The 22,688-nt window shown below is 51.3% G+C and overlaps 2 protein-coding genes and 2 long non-coding RNA genes across 9 annotated transcripts; 1 reads left to right on the top strand and 3 right to left on the bottom strand.

The window, feature by feature from the left end:
* Positions 1 to 37: 37 nt before the first annotated feature.
* Positions 38 to 1,201, top strand: LOC144368502 (uncharacterized). The gene is made up of 2 exons (XR_013428263.1): positions 38 to 278; positions 764 to 1,201. It is a non-coding gene; the product is annotated as an uncharacterized LOC144368502 (long non-coding RNA).
* Crtc2 (CREB regulated transcription coactivator 2) lies at positions 1,148 to 11,841 on the bottom strand. 5 transcript variants are annotated; one of them, XM_078027517.1, is made up of 14 exons: positions 11,500 to 11,831; positions 8,743 to 8,844; positions 8,555 to 8,668; positions 7,209 to 7,273; positions 6,459 to 6,527; positions 6,063 to 6,166; positions 5,934 to 5,963; positions 5,698 to 5,762; positions 5,547 to 5,596; positions 5,161 to 5,405; positions 4,400 to 4,806; positions 2,716 to 2,985; positions 2,071 to 2,257; positions 1,148 to 1,799 (listed from the first exon to the last, which is right to left on the bottom strand). In XM_078027517.1, the coding sequence occupies exons 1-14, from the start codon at positions 11,650 to 11,652 to the stop codon at positions 1,579 to 1,581; spliced, it is 2,082 nt and encodes a 693-aa protein (XP_077883643.1). In that variant the 5' UTR covers positions 11,653 to 11,831; the 3' UTR covers positions 1,148 to 1,578. The 5 variants fall into 5 exon arrangements, 3 of the variants coding, with proteins under 3 accessions (XP_077883643.1, XP_077883642.1, XP_077883644.1); XM_078027516.1 differs by having other exon boundaries at positions 5,698 to 5,963; positions 11,500 to 11,835; XM_078027518.1 differs by lacking the exon at positions 5,934 to 5,963 and having other exon boundaries at positions 11,500 to 11,830.
* Positions 11,842 to 12,245: 404 nt separating this feature from the next.
* On the bottom strand, positions 12,246 to 16,288 carry Slc39a1 (solute carrier family 39 member 1). Of its 2 annotated transcripts, none has more exons than XM_005331274.5 (4): positions 16,134 to 16,288; positions 15,225 to 15,443; positions 14,922 to 15,052; positions 12,246 to 13,852 (listed from the first exon to the last, which is right to left on the bottom strand). In XM_005331274.5, exons 2-4 carry the CDS (start codon positions 15,409 to 15,411, stop codon positions 13,196 to 13,198), a joined length of 975 nt encoding a protein of 324 aa, XP_005331331.1. In that variant the 5' UTR covers positions 15,412 to 15,443; positions 16,134 to 16,288; the 3' UTR covers positions 12,246 to 13,195. The 2 variants fall into 2 exon arrangements, with proteins under 2 accessions (XP_005331331.1, XP_040143531.1); XM_040287597.2 differs by lacking the exon at positions 16,134 to 16,288 and adding an exon at positions 15,857 to 16,096.
* Positions 16,289 to 16,402: 114 nt separating this feature from the next.
* Positions 16,403 to 22,609, bottom strand: LOC144368499 (uncharacterized). Its single transcript, XR_013428256.1, has 3 exons — positions 22,259 to 22,609; positions 20,006 to 20,177; positions 16,403 to 17,032 (listed from the first exon to the last, which is right to left on the bottom strand). It is a non-coding gene; the product is annotated as an uncharacterized LOC144368499 (long non-coding RNA).
* Between the last annotated feature and the right edge of the window lie 79 nt (positions 22,610 to 22,688).

Genomic DNA, 22,688 nt, shown 5'->3' with positions numbered 1-22,688 from the left:
GGCGCCGCCGCCGCCACCCCCACCCCCACCCCCCTCCTCGGCCGGCGGCCGTGACCCCGGCAAGTGCCGGCCCAGCGCCTTGCCGCCTGCAGCGCGACCCCTGGCGGCTGGGAGGGCCCCCTGCACCAAGAGGCTTCCCACCACCTAGCCAGCGCCTCTGGACGCTGACCCTGGGCAGCCCTGGAGTCGGCGTCTTCTCCCTTGCTGCCCTGGGTCCTACAGCCGGATGTGGTGCGCATGCCTGGGAGAAAGTGACGGTCTCCACTAGAGGAACCCAGGTGGCTAAGCTCCCCGCATTTCCAGGTTTAGGACACACTGCATTCCCCTCAGAAGCTCTCAGTTCTCTTTTCTGGAAATGACATGAGCTTTGCAAAGAGGAAGAGTGGAAACTAGGACTGTAGGGTGTGGTGCAGAGTGGTGGAGGTGGGGTAACTGAGGAGGGCATCACTCCTCACACTGTGCCGGGTGGGCAAAGAGCGGAGGCCCAGGCAGCCAGAGCACTGGCAAACACACGCAGAAAGGGAAAACCTCTTCAGAACATGGTTGACAGGCAACGATCTGTTGGATTAAAATTCTCAAATAAGTGGAGATGTGGAGAGGTGGAAATGAATCATGCATAAGAACCAAGAGGGAATGGAGGGCGACCCTGACACCTAGAGACAGAGGCTTGTCTAGGTCCTGGAGGTATAAATGACCCTAACAAGGGAGCCAAGACCTACATGGAGTTCCTGGTTGTTAAATTCTCTCTTCTCTGAAACCTTAGTACTGAGGCCAGCTACCCCAGGAAAGCTGGGGTCATTCCACTAGAAAAATCAGACCTGTGAACTCAGCCAGCAGCCATCTCCTCAACCACAACGCACTTCCAGGCCTCAGGCTAAGGGAAGCAACTTGTCTGGCCAGTCTCCTGATGCAGCAGAGTCCTAGACAAACTTGAGGGCACAGGACATGTCTTCCTGCCATCGTGGAAGCTTACACCCTTCACAGGTCTTCGTGTCCAATCTTGGATACAAATTGTGAAGCTGGGGCCCTTCCACAAAGCACGACAGTACTGAAAAGATGCAACATGCTTAGCAGATAAGAGGGCCCCTGGCTCAAGAATTTCCTAGATCCCAGCCACACCCCAAACAGCAGCCAACCACACCAAGGGTTTGACAGAATTTTTTTATTAACATATAATATATTTAATAAAAAATAATATCCACTCTGGCTCTTTTCCTCCATTGCAAGGAGAAGAGTAGTGAGGAGGGGCTGGCACTGCCCACCCCTAGGCATCTGGGTAAGCCCTGCCTCTGGGGTTCCCCTCTACCCCTGCTTTCCAACAGGCTCTGACCTCCAGACAGACGTTTTTCAAAGTTACAAGTGCTTTAGGCCCTCCCTTGGGCTCCCCCAGGCCTACCCATTGTGCAGAATTCAGGGGCCACCTGGACAAACCCCTTGCTTTTTCTCATTCTTAGGATCCTTTGTTCATGTTAGAAAGAGAACACGGGGGCAGAGAGTGGAGTCGTTACTGGCCAGGGGAAAGGGAGGAAAGGGACAGTGACGGGAGATGGGGCCGAGAAGGATGGTGGCGAGGTTCCCTCACTGTAGCCGGTCACTGCGGAATGAATCCTCTACAGCAGGATCGGGCAGCAGGGCACAGGGGTCACTCAGCATGTTTAGCCCTTCCAGGCCCAGTGGCTCCATGCGCAGCTCATCCTCCAACCCAAGCCCCAGCTCCAATCCAGTTGCTGACACCTCAAAGCCAGGCACTCCAGCCAGGGCTGCTGCAATCTCCTTGGAGAATCCTGGGGAAGAGTCTCCTGTGGGTAAGAGATAAGTAAGGACCGCAAACCTCATGAACTCCCCCAAGACCCCTCCATTTCTTATGTTGGCAAAGGTATCACTCCTTCCCTTTTATTTTTTTTTTAAATATTTTTTTAGTTGTTGATGACCTTTATTTTATTTATTTATATGCGATGCTAAGAATCGAACCCAGTGCCTCACACGTGCCAGGCAAGTGTGCTGCGGCTGAGCCCCAACCACGGCCCCACTGCCTTCCTTTCACTGCCGTCACCACCCATGCCCACTCACCTGTGAGGACAATGTTAGGTCCTGAGCCATGGCGGGAACAGTGGGTCAAGTTCTGGTGGTTGAGGGTGTGAGGGTCCTGGGGGCCACTCACTGACCCCTCATCCCCTAAAAATCCAGGCCCTTCAGAAAAGCCAGGGGGATCCAGCACCAGATTGGTTGATGGGGTCTCCATGCTGAACTGCTCCAGCTAAAGACACAAAGACACGTCTTGAAAAAGTAGGCTTCAGAACAGGATGTCCCTGCCTGCCCTTGCCCAGACATGTTAACATGTCCCCTTCACCCAGCAATCTTCATCCACCCCAGGAACAGAGGCAAAGACAGAGGAGGTTGGCAGCAAGCAGAGCAAGAGAAGCGAGCACGGGGCCCGAAGTAGGTATGGGCACCGTACCTGCTGGGCCAGAGCATGTGCATGCCAGGAAGAGAACGGGTCAAGGCAGGAGTCATCAAAGAGCAAGCTGAGCAGAAACAGGGGGGCAGGAGTAGGGGTCAAACGCAGGAAGACAGGAGCCCCAAGCTGGCAGTGCTGTTACCTGAGACAAAGGGAGACCCCTTCTTCTGGATGTCGTAATTCAGAGATACCACTCAGGCCCCCCGGACCCACCCAGCCCCTCTCCCTGCTTCTGAGCTAGGAGCCCGAGTACTCACATTTCCCAGGCTGAAGTCACTCAATGGCCGGTGGTGAGACTGTTGCCCATGCCCAGTGGACCCAGGTGGGTACAGTATTCCATAATGTGGCTGCCTGCCTGGGGGTTGGCCACCAGAGGGCTGCACTAAACAGGCCTGAGCAGGTAGCCCTGGCTGCTGCAGAGGCTTTGGGGTGGGTTGCTGGGTGGGCAGAACCAGACTTGGAGGGCTGTATGGGTAGGGGGGCAGTCGCTGGTCAGTAGACAGTTTACTGGTGTCCAGGGGGACGCCCTGAAAAGAAACAAGAAAATGGAGGAAATTTAGCCCTCCAAGAAAAACTCATAGAGCTTCCCATTCTCTAAGCTGCAGCCACCCTCAATGCAAACATGATAACACTCCATGTTCTCATGGGCACCCCTGAGCTTGGTGGCAGTAACTCAAAAATGCATATTAGGATTGGGACTGTGGCTCAGTGGTAGAGCGCCTGCCTCGCAAGTGTGAGGCACTGGGTTCAATCCTAAATAAATAAATAAAGATATTGTGTCCATCTACAACTAAAAAAATATTTTTTTAAAAAATGCATATTAGAATGGAAGTGCTGAGAGAGGTTAACATAGGGTAATACTGAACCTGCTCCAGAAATGAATCCTTCCCCACACTGACAGCTTAACGGTGGTCAGTAATCAAGTACTTGTGACACACCCTCACAAGTGCCTGTTAACACCCAGTGCAGGTGAAAGGGGTTGTTCTGAAGACTGAAGAGGCCAGAGGAAGTGGAAGAGAAAGGAAGGAAAAGCAGAAAAGGAGGGAGGAGAGGTTCCTTCCCTCCGCCACTGAAATCACGGAGCACCTGTGGCCTGGCAGTGGTCCTAGAGGAGAAGGCAGAGATGGAACCCAGAACACACACTCCAGGAGACAGAACGAAGGAGGAGGGGAAGGTAGGACAGAGGAGAGGGAAAAGAGAGCATAGGGGTGAGAAATGGGAGCAGAGATGACAAAGAAAGAAAAGAGTAAGGAAGGGTGGGGAGGAGGGTAGAGCTTAGTACTTTAGCGCTGAGGAAAAAGTCCTAAGTTCTGAGTCTGCAGCTCTAGTTCCAACCTGCAAGGTGAATCTGGGGAAGCCACCTTCCCTCTAGGCCCCAGTTTCCTCATCTGTAAAGTGGAAAGAGACTGAGCTCCATGGTCGGAGAGTCTCTGATTCTACGAATTCTAAGAAGGAGGGGAAATGGGAGAGGCGATGGGAAAGGACAGAAGCTCGGGCAAAAAATAATGAGACAAGAAGAGTGAGAACAGAGAAAAGATAAAAAGGAGAGGATAAGCTATCATCTGCCAAGCACGGGCCTGGGCTGGCAGGCATGGTGCAAAGTACTCCATGTCCCTTACCGCACTCGATGCTTACAAAACCCATCTTGATTTACAAAGGAGACTACTGAGACACACAGAGGTTGTCAAAGGGAACTCCTAGGAAAGGCAGAGCCAGGATTTGAAACCAAAGGCTAACCACGGGGTTTGTAAGCAAAGAGGAGACAGACAAATAAAAGATGTGGCAGGTGGAGGACACACAGGGGTAGCAGGGGATGGATGAGACAAAGGGGCAGAAAGTAAGGGAAGGAGGTATCTGAGGAAAGGAGGGCTGGAGGGAGAAACTCTGCAGGAGAAGAGGAGAGGAAGGGAGACAGACGTGTGGGGAAGCAGCCACGCATACCTGAGTGATGGAAGACAAGGTGGGTGACATTGTTGGCGAAAACTGTTTGGGCAGCTGCTGTTGGGACCTTCTGGCGTCCGCTGGGCCCGCGGGCAAACTCAGGGGGCTGAGGGGGACACGGCGGTGACGGGGGGAGGCCCCAGGGGTAGAAGCTGGGTAAGGGGGAGTGCCCAGGATGGGTGAGGAAGTGGAGGAAGAGGAAGAGGAGGAGGAGAGGGCCGGGGCACTGAGTGATGGGTGGCCCAGGGAGGTGGTGGGCAGTGCATGGCGGGTCAAGGAGGAGGCAGGCAGTGAGGGGTGACTGTGGGAACCCTGGAGCTGGGGCTGAGGACTGCTCAGGGAAGCCTGGAGGTTGGGATTGCTTAGGGAAGACTGCAGGGATGGGTGGCTGAGAGGTGAATGAAGTCCTGCAGGCACAGACAAAAAACCAGAGATGACAACATTACTGATGAGAACCAGGCTCCTTTCCACCTGGAATGGGTTGCAGTGACCGGACTATGAAAGTGGCAACACAATGTCCTTCCTGTTCTGTTCCTGCCAGTGAGATTGGCACAGCCCACCTGGGGGTGGTTCTCCATCTTCTTTGTAGGAAAGTCACACCTACCAGTTCTCATAGGCTGAGAATTGCAGTACAAGGATCCGGGGGTGCCGGGTTGCTGGACTGGTGGGCATTACAGGATCCAGCTCAAACCTCCCAACCCTCCATCCCTCTAGACAGGCAGCATCTGGTGGGCACATACACAGCCAGGAAAGCCACTCACCTGGTGCATCATAGCCCGGGCCCAGGCCCAGACCTCCACTGATGCCCAGGTGAGTCATGGTGTGGGTCAAATTGGAGGTACTATTGCCCCCACTCAGGCTGGGATAGGCTGTCTCTTCAGGGTCCAGGGAGGTGGGCAGTGGTGGAGGAAAGTGCAGGTTGGTGAGGTCAGGTAAGGAGCCCCCAGTGTTCATGGCAGCTGGGAGGACAGGCACATTGGCAGGCTGGTCAGGAGATGGAAAGATGCTAGGGGAGGGAGAGAAAAAGAAAGAAAGGTGTAAATGGAGTGGGGGAGGGAGTCGGGGAAGAGCACAGATCCATCTTCCACATCGCCCTGGACTTCCCTCCCTCGCTCCTATTCTCAGCCAGCCTTATAAAGGAACTTACTTAATTCCAGGAACTTCACAGGACCGAGGTCGCGAGGAGGATGAGGACAGCTAAGGAAGAACGTGGAAAATGAGGACAGAGCTCAGGAGGGAACTCTAGAAGCCTGCCCATGGGAAGGGAAGAGTGGGTGACATCCAGTGGCCCAACCTACCTTCTTAGCATCCCATGGTTTCAGCAAATGTTTGTCATCTAGCAAGTTCTCTTCAATAGCAGGGACTTGAAAGAGAAAGACAGGTGATGGGGAGGCTGGAGAAGGAGCCAGGAAGGCACACAGGAAGCAGAGACAGGCAGAGGGAGTCCTGTGTCCTAACCCTGCATGAAGTCTCCAATGCCAGCCCAGAAATTCTTTTGGCATTTGGTCCCCACAATGTGTTGAAGAACACATACCTTTGGAGTCTATTTCACCATCCAGAAAACCTGCAAGGGATGCAGCGGAGTTGGCCGCAGCCCTCACTTACCAATCTGATTCTATCAAAAGCTCACAGCTGCTCCCTATCCTGGGATTTGGCCACTTACCCCCTCGACGGCCTTGTAGGACACTAGGAGGTGTGGGTCCTGGATAAGTGTCCTGGGGGTTGGGGTTCATCACACTTGTGTGAAGGGCCGAGTCAGAGCTTGTCCTGTTTGGGGAGTAAAGAAGCACTGGCAGGGGGCTGGGGTTGTGACTCAGTGGTAGAACGCTCGCCTAGCACATGGGAGGCCCTGGGTTCCATCCTCAGAACCACATAAAGATAAATAAAATTAAATTAAGAAAAAAAAGAAGCAATGGCAGCAGTAATGATTTTCCCAGTGGCCCAGCCCTGCCCAGCAGGGGAGACACTAGATGGGCTAGAACAGTGTGGGGTGAAGCAACAGGGCCCCAGAAAGTGCAGATTAAAGAAGATATGGCCTAAATAAGGCAAGGGCCATCACCTGTTGAGTGCAGACGGTAGTCGAAACAACTGCCCTTTCTCTGCAGGGAAATTGCTCCAGGGCATCATCCTGGGGTAGAAAAACAGTGAGGAGGAGGAAGAATGCTGGCAGCAACAAGAAAGCAGACATGGGGGCTGGGAATGTGAGGCAGCCCCATGGAGAGAGAGGACTGGGCACCAGAATCATTCTTTGCTCTTTCTGGTTCTTCTGATGCCTGTGACCCATGAATCCCCTCCCCCAGTCAATCTAAGAGATCTGGAAACTTCTCCACTCCTCTCTGCCAGGACAAGCTGAACAGGAAATTTGGAGCCCAGAGCCTCTTTTGCACGTGAGTGCTAGGGCTAAGATGGAGAGTGGAGGGGTTCAGAGATCTAATAGTTTCCCTGCACTGTATCTGGCATCCACCCTTGACAGAAGGCAGCCATTTTCACCTGTCACCCTGCCTTTCTCCCCTCCCCCATACACACACACACACACACATACACACACACACACACACACACACACACACACACACACACACACACACACACACACCCAGCTTGGCTCCAGTTCTATTGGTCCTGCTTTGGCTACACACGTCAACACGCCAAGACTGGACTCTGATCACCTACTCCTGCTGCCCCCACCCTCCCAGCTAAGCCAATATAGGAGGAGGTACTGATGAAACCCTAGTCCAGTATCCCAACCCAGCCCCAGCTCCTTCAGAAAGTGACAGAGTGGGCAGGGGACTGCCTGACCTGGACTCACCTTCGCCAGCTGTTCTCTGGAGGAGGAGATAAGTACGCGGGACTGTAGGGAGAACTGTCAATGTGAACAGCAACAGTTAAGGAAGAAGATGGAGAGTGAGTAAACAGAGCAGCAGGAGATCACCAAGTATGAGAATAGCCTCAGCAACTTTAGCAAGACCCTGTCTCAAAAAAGTCAACCAATGGAGACAATAGATAGTTATTTCTTTCTTTTTGGTACCAGAGCACTTTACCACTGAGCCACATCCCCAGCCCTTTTGTTGTTGTTGTTGTTTTTTAATAACTTTATTTTTGTATGTAGTGCTGAGGAAGGGACCCAATGCCTCACGTGTGTTAGGCAAGTGCACTACCACTGAGCCACAATCCCAAGCCCCCAACCCTTTTTATTTTGAGATAAGGTCTCACTGAGTTGCTTAGAGCCTTGCTAAGTTGCTGAGGCTGGCTTTGAACTTGCGACCCTCCTGCTTCAGCCTCCCAAGCTGCTGGGATTACAGGTGTGTGCCACCATGCCTGGCTAGATAGCTATTTCAAAACACACATAACCTTTCTCTTTCTCTTCAAGTGGCAACAATGGGGTCAAAGAATGAAAAGAGACTGGGGATGTGGCTCAATGGTAAAGTGCTTGCTTAGCATGCATAAGGCCCTGAGTTTAATCCCCCATACTGGAAAGAAATTAAAAAAAGAACAGAGCTTGGAGCTGGGTATGTAGCTCAGCAACAGAGTCCCTGCCTGGCATTGGCAAGGCCCTGGGTTCAATCCTCAGTACTGTTTAAAAAAAAAAAAAAAAAAAGTATCAGGCATAATGGAGCTAGAACAATCTAGGAGACTGTCTGGGCCGGACTTAGGGGAGATGAGTGTATGGGTCTCTGAGACTGAAATGAAACAACAGAAACAAAGGGATCAAGCCTTCCTTAGAGCATAGGGAGCCCACTACTTGTGCAGCAGACTGAGCCAAAGTGAGGACAGCTGAGACCAGCCAGGGAGGAGGGCAAAGCCTTAGGAGCAGCAACTCCTGACACATTGACTGCGGTCACTTTTCATTGAGGCAGGGTAAAGGTGAGCTCCTGGAAAAGGACGGAACCAGACAACATTTAACGTCTCTTCCTATTGGACGTGATGGCTCGTGCTTGTAACCCCACAACTCACAAGGCTGAGGCAGGAGGATCACAAGTTCCAGGTAAGCACGAGTGACTTTGTAAGACCCTATTTCAAAAAATAAAAAGGCTGGGTGTAGCTGAGAGGCAGGGAACCCTCAGTACTGCAAAAGTAAGTCCTTCCTACCATGCCTCCCTGAAGAACCCCTTCCCACTACCTCCCAGACTCCCTGTCCTCTATTAAGGATATGTGGCGGGGATATCGGCGGAGTGGGGACACCATTCTTCGGGGGTCGCGCTGCACCCGTTCCACCAGCCCATGGTGCCGAGTACTCCGAGATGAATCCAAAGGTGAGTGGAGGGGGCTCTGCCAAAAGGGACAGGTGAATCAGCAGAGGAAGCAGAGGAACCTCCACCCCTCCCTGGCTGATGTCCACTCACCTGGAACTCGGCCAGGCCACAGCCAATCTGGTTAACATTGGGCAGAGAACCACCATAATGGGAGCTTCTTGTGTATGCCAGTCGCAGTTTTTGGGCCTGTAACTGAGACATGAAGGACAAATGGGAATGTCAGGGAGACTCCTGAGCACTGTTCCCTTTGGCAATCCGTGCCATCCCTGTCACCAGGATATGCTGCTGCAGCTTTTAAGGTATCTGCTAGGGAAAAGGGAAAAAAAAAAGAAAAGCCAGTGCTAGGAGAAAGGCCCACAGAGACCTGGTGCAAACAACCTCCCCAGCCCTTCTGCAGCCTACCCTCATCAGTGAGATCACCACTGCCTAGCTCAGTCAGCATCAGTCTAAGCAGAGTCCCTAGGGGCTACCAGGGACTAGTCACAGAGATGGGTGCCTATTAGGCACTTCTGGTTTCATTTCCAGATATATCCAGGACTAATTAGAAGGGCAAGGTCACAGGTGGATGTCATAGATCCATTACTGCCATCCTCTTTCCTTCACACTCAAAGAGAACACAGGCTTCTAGGCTATGCCACTTGCCCAGCCAAATCACAGCCTGTACCTCCCAAACTAGAAGATCCAGGAAATAATGGCTTTCCCCACTAGAAAAGCAGAATACTTCCACTGGATCCTAAGGCCCCTTAATTGGCAAGGAAGCCTAGTGAATGGAGGTAGGAGGGGGCTCAGGAGCCCACTCCGGCCTGGGCCAGAGCCACCTCCCTGGCCCTAACCCCTATGTCAGAGAAATAAGTCTGGGACAGAAGTGATACACCATATCCCTCAGCTTGACATGGATTTAGCCTGCCTGCAGATTTGTGTCCTCAGTCACTACCACCAGACAAAGAGACCCAGAGCAAGGCCATGCGGAGGAGAACAGCTGAGGATGATAAATTCCAAGAGCTTCCAGGATCACACTGTTGCCATGTAAGCCTACATCAAACCGAATTCCTGTTCTAGGAGCTCAACCCACTGAGTTTGGTGAGCACTGTGCTTACCTCTGGGTCCTTCAAAACCACTGTTAATAAATATGGCAACCCTAGCCTCTCAGTAGAACAAATACGGCCATATCTGATTCAAATGAGCCCTCCCAACTGGCCAGGTAACAAACTGAGCCCCAGATCTCTCATTGCTAGTTCAAGATTTTTAGGTCCCCAGGCCCTGGCCATGAATGTCCACTAGACTTTTCTACATAGCAGAAAAGAATCAGGAGAGAAAAGGCAGGTAGAAGGTCCTTTTGATGAACCAAAGCACCACAAACAGGAATCCCAGCTTCAAGTTTCTCACAGCCTTGTTTGCACATACAAGCCCTAAGATCACACCATGCCTCTGCTAGAATCCTGGTCCAGAGGGCAGAGCTCTCAGCTGAAGATGAGCCCCTCTCCCATCTTCTCTCTCTACCCCTATGATCAAAAGTTCCTAGAGAGCAGTCAAGCATTAGAGCATAATCCTCATAGTAGTTAGAGTGGGTTATGCAAGCATATGCCTGTGTATGTGTACACACACACACACACACACACACACACTTGCCTCCCCACCTATCTTTTTCTATTTTGGCTCTCATAATCTAGGGCACATGGTCCCTAGAGACTCAGAGGGGAAAAACACAAAAAAGACTAACAGAATCAAGGAAGAGGCACACAAAAATACAATCAAGAGTCACAATCATTGATAGATGCAAACTCAAGGAGCGTTGAAATGCGACACTTATGTCCACCATCTCCCTTTAAATTTCTTCCAGTTCTTTGCCATGAGGGATCACAGCAAAATCCTCTCACCTATTATTTGAGAATAATGTGTCCCTAAATTAGCACTGCATACCAGCTGGGCAAACTCTTTTGACAGTGGCTCCTTGGACATCCAACCTTGGGCAGCAAGAAACCAAGGCCAGAGGGGCTTCAGAGGCAGCTTGTCAGAGACCCGAAAATTCTAAGAATTTCCTAGGAATGAATATACCCTCCTCATGGGGGACCCTCCGAGGCACTCCAGAAATTGACCCACAGGGCAGCATCTCCCTAGAAAGTCCAGCAAATCGTCGGGTTCTATGCAACCTAAAAAGAAAAAAATCAGTTACCCAGTTTTGGGATTCAAAACTCTACTTTTCCTTCAAGGCGGCCAGGGCAAAAGATGGAGCACCAGCCTGTGAGCAGTGGACCTCACCTTCACTCACGTCAGGAAACCACAAGAAGTACTTGAAAAAGGAAGCAAAGGGACGGGACGCAGGAGGGGACTTCCTGCCCCACTATACCCAACACTGCTCGTTCAAACCACTCAAGGGGCCCTTTCCCGTAGATACCAAAGTGCTGAGAGCGGCACAACAGGGCAGAGACCAGTCTAGAGAGCACAACCTCAGAAGAGCCAAATTAGGGACAAGCAGTCCATCCTAAAATCCATAACCCAAGATCTGGGATGCTTCAGTGCAGTCCCCAGGGGGACTCCTCCAGGCACGCACAAGGACTCCCCACCTCCCTGGACTTCGGGGGCCCATCTTCCCTCTCGGCCCATCTCCGTCTCACGTACTCGCCCCCCAGTCGCACCCACATCCCCCACCTCTCCTGCATTTCCATCTCCCGAGCAAAATTCGTCTTCCAGTCCCCTCGGCCCTCAACCCGCGCCTCCCAGACGGCGGCGCCCGCCGCCGTCGCCTCAACCCTGTTCCGCCTCCAGGGCTGCGGCTCCCGCCCCTGCCCCGCCTCTCCGCTCCGTAACTGCTCCGCTTCGCTCCCGCTCCCCGGCGCGGCCCCTCACCCGGGTGGAGCCGATGTCCATCATCACCTCCTCGAAGGCCGCCGTCTCCTCGGCCTGACGCTGCTTCTGCAACGCGATCTTCTCACTAAACTTGCGCGGATTGGAAGCCGAGGCCGTGGCAGAGCCGGGCCCGTTCGCCCCCGACGTCGCCATCTTCCTCCCGCGTCCCTCCCCGCCACCTTCCCAGTACTAGCCACGGCCTCCGCCGCGGGCCCTGGCCAGGCTCCCCCAGCAGTAGCAGCCGCCGCCGCCGCCTCCGCGAGCCCCGCGGCTCGGCTCCAGCCTAGTCCTGACCTGCGGCGCGTGGCCCGCCGGGACTGGTAGTTTGTTTACGTGACCCCTTCACGCCCGCAGCCGCGCAGCACGGAGAGGAAGCGGACTGCATCTCCCGGCAGCCCTGCGAACGCCGGGACCCCGGGGCGTGCCCCGCCCCCCGCCCCCTCCCCGCGCGGGGCACGCCGGGAGCAGTAGTTCCCGGTCACTCCGTAGCCTCAGAACGCCAAGGGGAGAGGGATTTAGCGAGGAAAGGAAGAGGGAGGGAATGAGAGGAAGGGAAGGGGTGGAGACGGGGAGGAAAGAAGGAAGAGACAAAGGAGAAAATTTTTGGTCATTTCAGGAAAGAGGACTATTGGAACTGAGTGAAAAGAGACAACAGCTGTAAACATCTGGGAGGCAGGTCTTCCAATCGGCTGGCCATATATATGCCCACCCCTCTTCCAAGAGGAATGAATCCGATACCACAGAGATGTATAGAAACATTTTTTTATTTGGGTAACATGTCCCAAAACAGGTCAGTTAGTAAAATAGATTCTACAGAATATGGCCCTATGCTCAGTCCCCCCTCCCCCCAAATAACCATTCTCCCTTGGGCTCCTCGGGTATAAAAAAAGTTTTGGCAGCTCAGTGTTTATCATTGGGCATGAGGCACCATGACCACGTTTGTATCCTTAGGGTGCAGCAGCTACTAGGTGGCTGCAGCTCTCCCCTCACCCAATCCATCCCAGCAAATATTTCTGCCCCACACCAGATTCTGGAACCAAAATTAAGAGCAAGTAGGTCTCCTCCACTGAGGTGCTGGGTAGGACCCCGTGCCACATCACTGTGCTTTGAGAAAGAGGGAAAGGATTTGTTTGGCACTTTAAAAATAGAGGAGTGATTGGAGCTGGAGAGGCCAGAGAAGTTATCAAAACTGGCAGGGAGAGACCATTTGGCACTAGTCCACTGGAGGAAGGGAAGGAGAAAGATATGAAAGTAGGAGGTAAGAAAAGTAGGAAGGATCCACTCCTAGCAGCAGAGCACTGAAATGAGCTTGAGCCAACAGGACACTGACCCTGGACCTCTCCCTACCTTTATTACACAGTAGCTGGGTGCCTGTCACCAGCATTCCCAGTGTCAGCTTATCCCTATTTGTAGTGTCAGACTTCTGATCTAGCAATCAGGGTCTGTCCCAATCCTAATATCCCCTGATCATGTCTCTAGTGACTTGGCCATATCTTGTTCCTTAGGCCAGCCTCTTCTCTGCCCACTTCCCTCTCGTTAGTCATAGTTCCAAAGGCTACATTCCTACCTTCCAGAGAACTCTTTGGTCCTCAATACCTCCTGTCCCCATTCCTTCCTATTCCTTACACACTGGGGGAGAGGAGGGAAGACAAGGGCACCTGGTAGTTAACTTCCCCTGCCCCTTTCTTGAAGTTCCCTAGATTTGGACAAAGAGCAGACCAGTGAGAAGAGCAAAGCCTGCTAGGAGCAGAATGACCTTGAGGATTCTCTGCTCAGAAGTGGCCAGCTCCTGGGGCAGGATTTCCAGGAAGGTGATATAGAGGAAGGTGCCAGCCGCCATACCCTCCAGCACAGACTGAGCCAGCTGGTGCAGAGGCCCAGCAGATTCTGCCAGAGCTGCACCCAGCCCAATGCCCAGAGGTGTCATGCATGAGAAGAGGATTCCACAGCCAACCACCACCTGCACTCGTAGGTGGCTCTGCAGCAGCCGCAGGGACAGGCTGACTGCCAGGATACCCTTGTGGAGCAGCAGAGCCAGGCACAGTTCCATGGCCCGAACCCGGTCTCTCTGCAGCCCCACTGCCAGCCCCTCAAAAACTGAGTGCAGGGCCAGGGAAAAGACCAGCACACAGGCACGCAGGGCTGAGGGGGCTGCCAGGGCTCCACTAGCCTGTGGAACCCCTGGCCCATCATGCCAATGCTGGGGCCCACCATTCACTGTTCCCAGCAGAGCTCTTGTCTCCTCCCGATGTGGTGGCCCTGACTGCTCCTTGTAAGCCAGCGTGATCTGCTCCATCACCAGGACTAGGAAGAAGCCCATGGCCAGGATGAACTCTTGCAGGGGAAATTGGAGCTGTGGGCAGAAGTGGCAGGAGAGAGGTGGAGTCAGATGCAGAGTCTGATGGAGGTGCACTTACACAAACGCAAAGTCCCACACAGACACAGAGCCACTCTTGGTCGTAAGACGATGAAGTTACTTGGTGACAGACATAGAATAATAAACACAGATATGGTGTCACACACAGTGTTATATGTAGACCAAAGGATCTCAACTTTGGCACTATTAACAATTGGGCCAGAAAATTCTTCCTCATAGAGCTGTTAGGTTCACTGTAGATTGTTCACCCACCAGATGCCATCAGCATCACAATACCCCTTTCCCAACTAGCTGTGGCAACCAAAAAGGTCTCTAGACATTACCAAATGTTTTCTGGGGGCTGAAACCACCCCCAGTTGAGAGTCACTGATGTAAATATACACAAAGTGTCACCTGTAGACACACCAGCCCACCTTAACAAATGCTCACATGAGTGTCCCAGGACATTCAGGCTTGTATAGTCATTTAGCCACAAAAATACAGAAGATTACATCCAGTGTTACTTCCTTAGTCAGTGGGGGAAAAGGAAATGGGGGAGCTTGGGATGACTTCCCTGCATTACTACCCAACTGTCTCAGTTTTTCCTATAATGAGCTTTCTATGACTTGGATTTAATCATTCTCCACATCCCAATTCCTCAGGGTAAAGCCTTTTTGGTTAGCAATTCTAGGCCCCCAGGAATTGCCTCCTACACATCCCATTCCTGAAGTAACATTTATCTACAGCCCTTTGAGAGTGGCAGGAGTGATGATGGCTCCTGGAGCACTATTAACTACTTGGCAACTGAACTAGGAAACCCACAGCGTAAGTCAAACACCTGATAACAGGTTCCTCATACTGTCTCAAGGGGTACAGGGGCCACACAGGGTCTGGTAAGGAGTAAGGAACACACAGAAAAAGATAGGCCCCATAACAGAATATCACAACTCGTAGGCTCACATACCAACAGCCTTGCACACAGTCATGGAATGACGCATGAACAAATCCACATAAACCAAGGACCAGCCCCAATACACTGGGTCACATGCTAGAGGCCAGTGCTCACCGTCACATGCAGTGCCGCCAGTGCCTCATCTATGGCAGCTAGGTAGTCAGGCAACAGGTCCAGGAGACAGGTGGCCAAGAATACACCTCCTGCGAAGCAGCTTACTAGACTCAGGACTTTCTGGCGTGAAGCTGGGCAGGAGTGGGACACGGAGGGGAATGAGCAAATGAACCACTTGCAGGCCCCACTACTCAACCCAAGTAATGGTTACTTCTGCCTTCCCCTCCTCCTTAGGTTACCTCCCCCAGCCCCAGAACTTAGCTACTCCAAATATCCACAAAGGCAGGGAAAGGAGAGGCTCACCAGAGGTTTCATGGTTAGCTCCTGGCCGGCGCAGCACACAGATAGGTACCAGACTGCAGAGGAGGGTGAGCACCAGCAGCAGCACCAGGGCCCCCAACTTCACCTCTAGCCCCACAGGCACCGAGGGCTCCGCAGCCACTGCCTCTGGGCGCCACACCAGGAGCTCTGGCTCTCCCCAGGGCCCCATGGTGGTTGTGATAGTTCCAATGACTCTCAGACCTAGGAAGATAAACCAGACTGGGTGAAGAATGGTCACTCAGGAAAAAAAGGGGCCAAGGAAAGGGGAAGGGAGGTCAGCAGAGTGCAGTTCCCTCACTCCAGCTACTCTCCGGCCTTCCCCAACTGGGGGTGACTCATCCACTCCTGTACCAGGAATACTCCTCACCCCCCACCACACACCTCCAACTCTCTCTCCCAAGTGACTTGTGGAAGCCAACAAGAGGGAAACTGAGGCACAAGAACGCCAGTGTGGATATATATCATCTGGAGCCCCCAGAGAACCCAAACAGGACCTGGAGCTGGGGTCCCCCAGGAAGGTAGAAGCCAGCCTCCCCCCACCAGCTCCAGAAAGAAACAGGCGAAGAGAAGGGGACTTGTGCGGTGGAGAGGAGTCGGCAGGCTTCGCGGGCCACCTGAGCAGAACGGGACTGTGCTGAGTCGCGCTCTCGCGCCCCTCTCCCCAGCGCCATCCCCGGAAAGCAAAGAGCGAGCCACGGGCACGAACGTCTGGCCGACGGCCAAAGGCCAGGGGCCCCGGGGTCGCGGACCGCGCAGTCGGCAGGGAGGGCGGGGTCAGAGGTCGCCAGCGTCGCGGGAAGCAGATGAAGAGGTGGAGCTGGGACCCCGTCCCTAGGCCCCGGGAGGCCTGGGCGGCAGATCTCCAGCCCGCCCCGGGGAGCCCGCACTCACCTCGCGAGGGTCTCACGACATGGTGTACACTCGGTTCCGGCCTCGCGTCGGGAATTCCCGCCCCCTCCTCTCGGCTGCCCCCTCCCCCGCCGCCGCGTCCCCGCGCCCGGCTGCCAATGACAGCGCCGGATGGGCGGGGCCCGGGCGGGAGTGACGTGGGACCGGAGAAATCCGAGCCCGAGTCTGCCGGGGGCGGAGCAGGCGGGGCGGGGGCGGAGCAGGCGGGGCGGGGGCGGAGCAGGCGGGGCGGGGCGGGGCGAGCGGGGCGGGGCGGGGCGAGCGGGGCGGGGCGGGGCGAGCGGGGAGGGGCGGGGCGAGCGGGACGGGGCGGGGACGGGGCGCGGTCCTGGGGATCCGCAGGGCGCCCGCCGCTGGCGAGCCACGGAGGCCAGAGGGAGGTGGGGACCCTGCGGGCAAGACGGATGTCCCGTCTTTGCCCCGCACTCCCGGGTCTTCCGTCCTACATCTCTGGGGCTATCTGATTGGCTAGGGCCCAAAGTCCCAAGATTTCAAGACCCCATCAGTGCATTCTGGCGCCAAAAGGAAATCCTTCCTCCCTGGGACAAATTTTTCTTTCCTGCCTTACCTCGCCAGCACCCGTGAGGGGCGAAAGGGTAACGGGAAAAGCGAGGAGAAGATGTCTTGAGAATCATCCCTTCCAGAGGACCACGGGCCCAGCTGACTTGGCACAGCCTCCTTCCTTCTCCCAGGCGTGGAGAAGCGGAGGGACCAGTTCAGGGGTTGCTGAAACCTCTCCACTGAACACCCTCTCCAGTTCACTGTCCCGCCTCCCATTCACTTACCTTGCCTCGGGCCTGGCGCCAGGTTCCCTCCAGCCTCGTCTCACACTCTCCTACCGCGCTCCCCACAGCCCTGGGCCATGAGTGTCCTCTGCTGTCCTTACATTGGGTACAAAAAAGGAAAATACAAAAGAGGACTCAGCCTACTCTTTTTGGTAAAGGTGCAAGAGCCTCATTCCTTAAAAAGGGACAGAGTGATGCCTCAGATAAGGCTGTAGATGTGGAGGCCAGCAATTTCTCTAGGGGGAAAGAACTTCTAGAGGAAGGGTGTGTAAAAGAAATAAATGTATCGAACTCCAAGAGCAAGACATAAGTGAAAGGGGGCCATATTTTACCAATAATCATTGCTGTTCCACGTTTTTGTTGGTTGGTTCTTTTTGTTTTGTTTTTGGTACCAGGAAATGAACCTAGGGGTGCTATCATTGAGCTTCATTCCTAGCATTTTTTTGGTGGGTCTGGGGATTGAACCCAGAGCCTTGGCATGTGAGGCAAGCATTCTACCAACTGAGCTATATCCCTAGCTCCCATTCGTAGCACTTTTTATTTTCATTTTGAGACAGGGCCTCCAAGAGTTGCCAAGGACGGCCTCAAACTTGCCATCCTCCTGCCTCAGCCTCCAGAGTCCCTGGGATTACAGGGGTGAACCACCGTGCCAGGCCTGTTAAGATCTTAATTAAAAAATAAATGTTGGGCAGGGGTTGTGGCTCAGTGGTGGAGGGCTTGCCTAGCATGTGTGAGGCACTGGGGTATATTCCTGGCACCACATAAAGATAAACAAATAAAATAAAGGTATGGTGTCCATCTACAACTAAAAAAAATTTTAAATAAAATTTATTATTACAGGCAACTCCAGATTGTTCAAGGAAATATTATGCATGCTATGTTTTGATTATGGCAAATTATACTTTCAAGATTATTGGTAATTACCGGGGTTGTGGCTCAGTGGTAGAGGATTTGCCTGGCACATGTGAGGCACTGGGTTCAATGCTCACCACCACATAAAATAAATAAATAAACAAAGGCATTGGGTCTATTAAAAAATATTTTAAAAAATATTATTAGGGGCTGGGGATGTGGCTCAAGCGGTAGCGCTCGCCTGGCATGCCCACTGCGCTGGGTTCGACTCTCAGCACCACATACAAACAAACATGTTGTATACGCCAAAAACCGAAAAATAAATATTGAAATTCTCTCTCTCCTCTCTCTCTCTCTCTCTCTCAAAAAAAAATTATTTAAAAAATATCATTGGTAATTAGTAAAATTAACAAGGAATCATGACAGACTGAGGAAACATGAATTCTAGTTCCAATTATACTTTAATTGATATACATGTAATTTAATTTTATGTATTTTTTAATTTTTAAATTGACATATAAAAATTTTATATATACCCAAGTACTTGGCACACTCCTGTAATCCTAGCTATTGGTGAGGTTGAGGCAAGAGTATTACAAGTTTGAGGTCAGCCTCCACAATTTAGTGAGACCCTGTCTCAAAATAAAAAATGAAGCAGCGCAGGCCAGTAATTCTGAAGCCAGATTTAGAGTTAGGTAGTCAGTGTAGTTAGGAAATCGGGTCTAATATCGAGTGAGATCTAAAATGGAGGCCATGCTGGGAATGAATTCCAGGAAAAGTTGAACAACTCTTGGAATGTTAATGAAGTCCGGGAAAAGCCCAAGGCCAGAGCCCATCCCCAAGAAGTGTTAATGAACAGCCCCCAGCAAACTTGAAGATGCTGACTCAAAAGTGCCCAGATTACTTCTTTGGCCCACCTGTGTCCCACCTCTCGGGCCTTCCCACCTACATTCCATCACTGAAAGAACTATAAAAATGGGAAACAACCGCACTTCCATGGATTCCACCTCTTGGGTCCCCTTCTTCCTCGGGAGAAGTCTTTTCTGTTGTCCTTTAATAAACTTCTAATTTCTACTCTGACCTTGCCTCCGTGTGCTTCTCTGGTGTAATACTTCAACATTGGGGAACCAAGGACTCGTAACCGGTCAGCAGCAGTATAACAATTCTAGGGGCTCAGGAGGCTGAGGCAGGAGGATCATGAGTTCAAAGCCAACCTCAGCAATGACGAGGCACTAAGCAACTCAGTGAGACTCTCTCTCTAAATAAATTACAAAATAGGACATGTGGCCGAGTGCCCCTGAGTTCAATTCCCAGCACCAAAATAAATAAATAAATAAATAATAACTAAAAAATAAAAAGGAGCCAGATACAGTGGCACAGGCCTATAATCCCAGCAGTTTGGGAGGCTGAGGCAGGAGGATTGCAAGTCTGAGGCCAGACTTAGCTAGGCCCTAAGCAACATAGCCCTAAGCAAACTTGCCTCAAATAAAAAAACAAAAAGGGGGCTGGGGTTGTGGCTCAGTGGTAGAGTGCTCACCTAGCACCCAGTGAGGCACTGGATCTGATCCACAGCACCACCACCAAAAAAAAAAAAAAAGAAAAAAGAAAAGAAAAAGAAATAAAGATATTGTGTCCACCTACTAAAAAATAAATTATAAAAACAATAAAATAAGGAGCTGGGCTTGTGGCTCAGTGGTAGCACGCTTGCCTAGCATGCATGAGGCACTGGGTTCGTTTCTCAGCACTACATACAAATAAATAAAATAAAGGTCTATCAACAACTAAAAAAATATTTTAAAAAAACAACTAAAAAATATTTTAAAAATAAAAAAAGAGTTGGGCTGGAGTTGTAGCTCAGACGCAGAGCACTTGCTAGCACCACATAAGAAATAAATAAATAAAATAAAAGTATGCTATCCATCTACAACTACAAAAAAAATTTTTTTTTAAAGGGATGGGGATGTCACTCAGTGATAGAGCAGCAGGGGGTTCAATCCCAGTACCAAAACAATGTACATATATCTATGGTATACAACAAGATGTTTTGAAATGTATATATACACACAGAATTTGAAATGGCTGAATCAAGCTAATTAACAAATCCATTAACTAACATATTTGTGACAGAACACTTCAAATATACTTTTAGCAATTTTCACATGTACATCAGTATTAACTATAGTCACCATGTTGTTCAACAGATCTCTTGAACCTTACCTTAATTTGATATGTGATTTAAGGAAAGTTATTCTCCCTCTGCAGAGCTTGATAATCAGGGAAAGAGGGCTGGGGATGTGGCTCAAGCGGTAGCGCGCTCGCCTGGCATGTGTGCGGCCCGGGTTCGATCCTCAGCACCACATACCAACAAAGATGTTGTGTCTGCCGAGAACTAAAAAATAAAAATAAATATTAAAAATTCTCTCTCTCTCTCCCTCCCCCCCACGCCGAGAACTAAAAAAAAAATAAATATTAAAAAAAAACATTCTATCTTGTGTGGCAAATATTATTTTTAAAAAAATCAGGGAAAGAGGGAAGTTAAACTAGCAGATGATGACAGTTTCCTTCCAATTCTAATATAATCAGAAACCTCCTATATTTTCCACTTAATCATCTCTGCACATTAGGCCTCAGGAAGCCCCTCAAATTGCATTTAACCACCTCCCTTGCTCTCTGAAAGATCTAAACAAGAACAACATATCTGCTTTCATAGAGCTATGCTTCAATCTCAGAAGCCTGCTTTGTCTCTTTACTACCTGACCAGGATGCAGAGATGAACAGGAAAAGATATAATTGGGAAATTTGAGAAAGCCCAGTAAGATAGTTTAATGTGAAGAATGTTAGTTCAGGTATCCAAATCTTGGTTCAGGTACTTACAAAGTAACCTTGAGGAAGTCAGTAACCTCTCTGTGTGCTCTGTGTTGCTATGAAACTCATGTCAATAATGTGAAAATGTGACCATATAATAGCTACTCAATCAATATTAGCCCTTTCCTGTTTTTATACCCTAAGCCTGTTTAAATCTTCACAGGGAGAATCATACCATAGCTCAGTTGGTAAGTTGCTTTTCTTTCATGCACAAGCCCCTGGGTTCAATCCCCAGCAGCACAAAAACCCGAAACTTTCCTGCCTTGCTTACCCAGCTACCTTATATCTGGAGTACTACTGGGAGGCAGGCAGATGACAATCATAGCTATATCAGTATGGCTCTATCATTTTACTTGAAGTGATTCCTGGACCATCAGACACTAGATTCAAGAAAAAAAATTCAATTGGTATTATTATTTATCTGGTCATGAACTATTTTCTAATTGTCTGTTCTCATGGATAAAACTGGCAAAATATCACCTGCTCTATTTGCCTCTGAGTTGTTGTAGATTAAATAAGAATGCGGCCAGGCATGGTGGTGCACTCCTGTAATCCCAGCTATTAGGGAGTCTGAGCCCAGCCCAGGCAACAAGTGGAGAAATGGAGTCAGAGTGCCTCCTTCTCTCTCTCTCTGTCTCTCTCTCTTTTTGTACTGGTGGTTGAAGAGACACTTTACCATTGAGCTACATCCCCAGCCTCCCCCTCCCCTTTATTCTGTAGTTGTAGATGGACAGAATGCCTTTATTTTATATTTTTATTTCTTTTAATTTTTAGTTGTAGATAGACACAATACTTTATTTATTTATATGTGGTCCTGAGGATTGAAACCAGTGCCTCAAATGTGCCAGGCAAGTGCTTGCTCTACCACTTGAGCCACAACCCCAGCCCTGCTTATTTTATTTATTTATTTTGGTGCCCGCGGATTGAACTCAGGGGCAATCCACCACTGAGCCAGTGAGCCACGTCCCCGGCCCTACTTTGTATTTTATTTAGAGACAGGGCCTCACTGAGTTCTTGAGGCTGAGCTTTGAACTTGTGATCCTGGGCTACAGGCTGCGCCACTGTGCGGTGGTCTACTTTAATTCTTTTTCTGTGGTGCTGAGGATCCAACCTGGTACCTCACACATGCTAGGCAAGCGCTCTGCCACTGAGCCCCAGCCCCCCTTTTATTTTTGAGATAAGGTCTCCCTAAATTGCTGAGGCTGGCCTTGAACTTGCAGTTCTCCTGCCTCAGCTTCCCAAGTCACTGGGATTACAGCATGTGCCACCGCGCCCAGCGACACCCTATCTTAAAAAGCAAAAACCAGCCTGTGGTGTTGGCACACGCCTGTGATCCTAGCGGCTCAGAGACGGAAGCAGGAGGATGGCAAACTCCAGGCCTCAGCAATTTAGCGAGAACGTGTCTCAAAAGATAAAAGGGCTGGGGATGCAGCTCCGTGTTAGAGCGCCCCTGGGTTCAGCCCCCAGCACCCACGCCAAACGGAACCGAGAGCCGAGCCGGGCACAGAGGTACACACCGGCGACCCCAGCAGCTCCGAGGCAGAAGTAGCCCTTTGCTGGTAATCACACGCAAATTCCCAAACCAAACGCAAGGGGTTTATTGACCTATTGCACTTTTCCAGGCACTGTCCCTCCGTTACGTGACAGGCCAGCGACCGTGTCCGTACGGTCGCGTAAACGCTCGGAGGACGATTTGGAAAACCCGCGATTGCGCAATCCCCTCGTCCCCTCGGTCCCCGCGAAGCCCTCTTAATTCGAGCCAACGGGTTATTTAGTCCCAGGTAATAACCTGGGGCTTCAGAGTCACGTGGTAAGCAAACCCTGAGTCGGACCTGGCTCCGACCGAGGTCCCCCAAACGTTCCTCGCGCCCCCACGGCTCGTTTTCTGATTTCTGCCCCGCCCTTCAATCCGCGGACCCAAATCCCCGCCTCCCACACAAATACTGCGGCCCCATTGGCCGGACTCCGACCATTCTGACCAATTACGGAGGAGTCGGTCTTGAGCCGATAATCCCATTGGCTTGATGCCACGTCC

Source organism: Ictidomys tridecemlineatus, chromosome 11 (genome assembly GCF_052094955.1).
Source record: "Ictidomys tridecemlineatus isolate mIctTri1 chromosome 11, mIctTri1.hap1, whole genome shotgun sequence".
Taxonomy (NCBI): domain Eukaryota; kingdom Metazoa; phylum Chordata; class Mammalia; order Rodentia; family Sciuridae; genus Ictidomys; species Ictidomys tridecemlineatus.
The sequence above is the reverse complement of the archived record's forward strand: the minus strand, read 5'-3'. Positions and strand labels throughout refer to the sequence as shown.

Bases quoted from the DNA above. Each gene is read 5' to 3' on its own strand.
- Crtc2 (XM_078027516.1), bottom strand. From the start codon at position 11,652: ATGGCGACGTCGGGGGCGAACGGGCCCGGCTCTGCCACGGCCTCGGCT. The intron at 8,845-11,499 runs GTGAGGGGCCGC...TTCATGTCTCAG, and splicing joins TGGACATCGGCTCCACCCGG to TTACAGGCCCAAAAACTGCG. The intron at 1,800-2,070 runs GTGAGTGGGCAT...TCTTACCCACAG, and splicing joins ACCTAACATTGTCCTCACAG to GAGACTCTTCCCCAGGATTC.
- Slc39a1 (XM_005331274.5), bottom strand. From the start codon at position 15,411: ATGGGGCCCTGGGGAGAGCCAGAGCTCCTGGTGTGGCGCCCAGAGGCA. The intron at 15,053-15,224 runs GTGAGCCTCTCC...ACTCCTGCCCAG, and splicing joins AGCTAACCATGAAACCTCTG to CTTCACGCCAGAAAGTCCTG. The intron at 13,853-14,921 runs GTGAGCACTGGC...TTCTGCCCACAG, and splicing joins TGGCGGCACTGCATGTGACG to CTCCAATTTCCCCTGCAAGA.